This window comes from Daktulosphaira vitifoliae, unplaced genomic scaffold (genome assembly GCF_025091365.1).
Source record: "Daktulosphaira vitifoliae isolate Bord-2020 unplaced genomic scaffold, ASM2509136v1 Scaffold_2, whole genome shotgun sequence".
In the NCBI taxonomy this organism is placed as follows: Eukaryota; Metazoa; Arthropoda; class Insecta; order Hemiptera; family Phylloxeridae; genus Daktulosphaira; species Daktulosphaira vitifoliae.
Window position 1 is genome coordinate 8,914,740 of NW_026099573.1, and position 5,000 is coordinate 8,919,739.

Consider the following 5,000-nt stretch of genomic DNA (forward strand, 5'->3'; position numbering starts at 1 on the left):
TCTTAATCAGGATATTAATAAGGAACTAGCAGTTTATGAAGCTTTTGGAATAATCCACCAATTTTTTAAAATTAAACACTATCTAAAGATTTGCATCGAAGCGTTTTTTTTTGATAGTGATTTTAATCACTGTCAGATATCATTATACTTGATCCAACTATGCCACGTCACCACTGTGCCGCGACCCCCCTGTGCTGGGTTTTTTTTCTTTGGCTTTTTAAAGGAGTGTTATGATTTCATTAAATACAGGAAACATTGACATCACTAATTAAACAACAGATGTGTTTTTTAATTGGTACACAATATATTCATAGTTTGTACCTAGACATAACTAGATAGAAAATATAGTATAATACTATTAGCCATTTAAGAATAGTAATGAATCACTACAAATCTTTGCTGTCTCAGAATTGAATCTTTTAGCACACTTAAAATACTTTTTATACCAATAAAAATTGTATACGTATGAATTAACCATGTATAAATGTACAGTTTATTTCAATTATACATACACACATTAATTGTTAGAGAATAGTAAAAATATAGCGTAGAGGGTAAAATTCATTAAGAATATTAATTTCCGAAAAAATATAATTATGTAAATGAAGAACATTAATTATAACTAACAAAATATTTTATTTGAATATGTTTATACATCTACAGGAATATTTAATTAGTAAAATTACTTGTAAAAAAACCCAGCACAGTGAAGACGTGGTATAGTTGGGTCCAATATAGATGATATATGACAGTGATTAAAATCACTATCATAAAAAACGCTTCGATACAAATCTGTAGATAGTCTCTAATTTTAAGAAATTGGTTGATTATTCGGAAAGCAAAATTAAGTCCTATTTCTATCATTATTCCTAATTAGTAGTTGATTTATAAGTATAATTTATGAATAAATATCTATTAAAACAATTCAACGTAGTATGAAATTAATATTTAATAATTTATTATTTTCATGTTTTCGGAGAAATTATAAAAAATTATAAAGTAATTATTACTTTTATGGCAAACGTGTATAAAAATTGAAAGACTTGGCACAGAACTTTTTAGATAATAATTTGTTTGTTAATTATGATTAAATAGTCTGCAAAAATGTTCATTAGAGTAACAAATATACTTTTATTATTCAATTTTTCGTGCTAATTTCAAATCAACAATTATATATTTTTCATCACCAATAACTTTTGACATTATTACTAATTAGTTTAAGGCTATAAGATATAACTAAATAGTTCTGAATATTTCGATTGTACTATCTATTTAACTACTAAGAGTTACATTGAATATATTAATATTTTTTTTGAAATGATTTATTACGATTATTACAGATTTTGATTTTTAATATTTTAAAAATAATCAGTGCAAAATATCATTTTTAACCTATTTTTTTGGTATTTTAAAGTTGATTTTTTGAAAGTTAATAATAAAAAAAAAGTTGAATTTAAAAAAAAATACGATTTTTGTAAAAGAATTCTTATTTATATTTTTAATTTTATAATGCTATAACTTTTTGAAAAATGTATGGATCAATATAATTTTTTTTTTTATGGATGCATGATGTTTTTACCTTTCATTTTGTATATATTTTTTATAAATTTGACTCTTTACCTTCCCACATGGGAGGTACACAAATGACAACTTTTTCACAAAAAAATGACTATTGAAAGTGTTCAGGAAAGTCTGACACTTTTAAAGATATCTTAAATTAAAGATAATGTAATATACTTTCTTATGGAAAAAAAAATGTCGGACTTTATTTTGTCTTCAGCGTGAAAATAGTTACTGAATGTTATTTATGTGTGAAAATTCTCAATTTTATATTTTACATTTTTAACTTTATAATGCTATAACTTATTGAAAAGTGTATGGGTCAATACAATTTTTTAATAAGAAATAATATTAATATCCCTCTTTTATTCGACATACTTTATCTTAATCAGAATATATATAAGGAAATAGCAGATTATGTAGCTATTGGAATAATCCACAATTTTTTTTAAATTAAATACTGTCTAAAGATTTGCATCGACGCGTTTTTTATGATAGTGTATTTAATCACTGCCAGATATCATTATATTTGACCTAACTACGCCACATCACCACTGTGCTGAGTTTTTTTTCATTATTATTGTAATAGATCACATAAATGAAAATCATAGTAATAATTTCTAAGTATTTTGGGTGATTACAAATATTCTACAATTGAAATATTAAGAACATAATTAATGATTTACTTTTACTAAATAATCCAATAAAAATATTTTTAAAAAAATCTACTCAATTGAGTGTATTAGTTGTGATCATTTGATGTATCGTTAAAAAAGTTGATCAAGTATGAGCTGAGAAAATAAATGAGAGCCATAAAAAAAAATCATATAGTAAAAAAATTTTAATATGAATAATAACTTTCTTCAAAAGAGGGGGGGACTACAGTGATTGGGTCTGTGATATTTATTTAAGTTATTGGATCTAAATGAGATAAAAATCAAATAATTAAACAATTTTTTTTAACTCAAAAACTTTTGTAAGGTATATTAAAATAATATAAAATACAAAATCAAAAATTTTAACACAAAAATAGCATAAGGTAGTCATTTTCACCGTGAAGACAAAATAAATTCCGAAATTTTTTTTTTCTATAATTAATTTAATTAAATTGGCTTTAAGATATATATAGAAGAGTCAGTATTTCCGGAACACTTTCAAAGGTTAAGTTGAATAAGATATTTTTTTGTGAAAAAGTTGTCATTTTGAACCCTCCTGTGGGCAGTTAAAGGTTCAAATTTATAAAAAAAAAATATACAAAATGATAGGTAAGTACCTCACGTATCATTAAAAAAAATTATATTGATTTTGTCATTTTTTAAAATATTATGGCATTATAAAGTTAAAGTATAAAAAAAATTTTCTTACAAAAATCGTATTCTTTTTTTATTAACTGTTTTCACCGTAAATACATAATAAATTCAAACATTTTTTTTTTCATATTAAAGTATATTACATAAGCTTTAATTTAAGATATATATAAAAGTGTCAAAATTTCCGGAACACTTTCAAAAGTTCTACTTTATATATGCATTTTTAAGTATTGAACCCCTCTTTTATAAAGCAAAATGGTCCGATTTAAAAAAAAAGTATGTCGAATGAATGAAGTATATATATATATATATAGTATTTCTCATAAAAAAATTGTATTGATCCATACTTTTCTAAAAAGTTATATTCTATCTAATATTAAAAATGTAAAATATAAAATCGAGAATTTTAACACAAAAATAGCATACGATAGCCATTTTCACCGTTTAGACAAAATAAAGTCCGAAATTTTTTTTTTCCAGAATAAAGTATATTATATTAACTTTAATTTAAGATATAGGTAGTATAAGATATAGAGGTAGTCATTAATATGATCATTTTTAAAAAAGTTATGGCAGTTTTAAGTAAAAAAAATGTCGAAAATTAATGATTTTAAAATTTTTTTTTTTGGTATCTAAATTGAAAAATACAATCGCTTTTTTTTGTGATTACCCTCAATACAAATGGTTTTTCAAGACGTTTTTCTTTATATGGCGTATTTTCAATAATATAAAGAATTTAGGTCACATGTTAACGTGAACATTTATAAATCCAAATGTATCTATAAAGTAGACACTAAACCTACTTGTTAGTAACAATATTCTATATGTATACTTAAGAAGTCGTCAATTGTACAATAAAGCACATACTAAATAAAGCGTAATTCACATGTTTGACAAGTATTCAAACTCATTGTTACTTAAACATGTCTCTAAAGTGTCAAATATACTCGTGAAAGTAGTTTTGATAATTTTTTTTATTTTTGGGCCAAAAATTACGGGTATAAAAATAATTCTTCTGAAATTTAAGGCTACCATGTGACTCACAGAAATTAATTTTATTGCTATATAATTAGTTCTGCGAATAAAAATTTTTTATAATAATGACAATAATTCGAAAAAAATAAAGAGCAGAATAATTTTTTGATGAAAATATTAAAAATTTTAAATCAAATAATTCAATGGTATATACATTTGATTTGAGAATAGATGAAATGAAAATAAATCTATATTTCTGCAATGAAATATTTTGACATAAAAAAGCTATACGCTTTTACATTCATTTACAGTATGTCTTCATTATGAAATTAATGGATTTATTTTATGAGTAGAAGTCATCAAAAATAAGTTACTTCGTTATGCAATATAAATATTTTGGCAAATAAATTCATTTATTGTGAATAAAGAAAAAAAAAGTGTCTTATAAGACATTAACTAAAACTCAATATCTCTTCATCTTTGATGTGTGTTTTGAACTTATTTAGGGGTGAAAGTCCATGGTTGAGTTATTTCCCCAGAGTATTTTCCGAGAGAAAAAAGACAATGATATACTATTACTGTATTTTCATTTTGCTTTTAAATGTGTATAAATTTTTAGGGTAACAATGGATTAACAGTAATTAATGTCTGTAGACAGGTTAAGTAATTTTATAATGATTATAGTAAGTATGCATATAAACCACGGATGCACTTAGGAGATTAACTGTAAAAAAAGTTTCTATTGGATAGGAACCATAAATATTACATAATATTATTAAAATTATGTTTGGCAGTATAGAAAAGCTATAAAATAGTAGACATCAGAAAAAGTAAGAGAATATCGATTGAATTAAATTTCATCAAATATGATTAGCGTTCGAAAACTTATAAAAAAATGTGAAAATAGAAGAATGCATTTTATTATAGACGTAGTTTTTGAATTTAATAATTTCATAACGATTTAATAATCGTCGATTGTCCAATTTTCTATTATCAGTTATTACTTGATTTTAAATTAAACGTTGTAATGATTTTATATTTCCAATAACTTTACAATCTTTTACTCGCTTTACGCTCTCTCTCTTTCACATAAAATAATCAATCTGTGATCTATTCCTCCCAATCTAATAAGTCATATAATGTTCTTCCCTCTTT

General features: G+C 23.5%; 2 protein-coding genes across 4 annotated transcripts in view; one reads left to right on the forward strand and one right to left on the reverse strand.

Moving 5' to 3' along the window:
• Nucleotides 1-5,000, reverse strand: part of LOC126899072 (serine/threonine-protein kinase BRSK2) — a 40,101-nt gene that overhangs the window by 20,662 nt on the left and 14,439 nt on the right. The gene's annotated exons all lie outside the window — the stretch shown is intronic.
• Nucleotides 2,682-5,000, forward strand: part of LOC126899077 (cytosolic carboxypeptidase 6-like) — a 54,127-nt gene continuing 51,808 nt past the window's right edge. Inside the window, exon 1 of the mRNA XM_050673616.1 lies at nt 2,682-2,825. Within this exon, the coding sequence (XP_050529573.1) occupies nt 2,819-2,825 (7 nt within the window). The 5' untranslated portion in view covers nt 2,682-2,818. The remainder of the gene's footprint in view (nt 2,826-5,000) is intronic.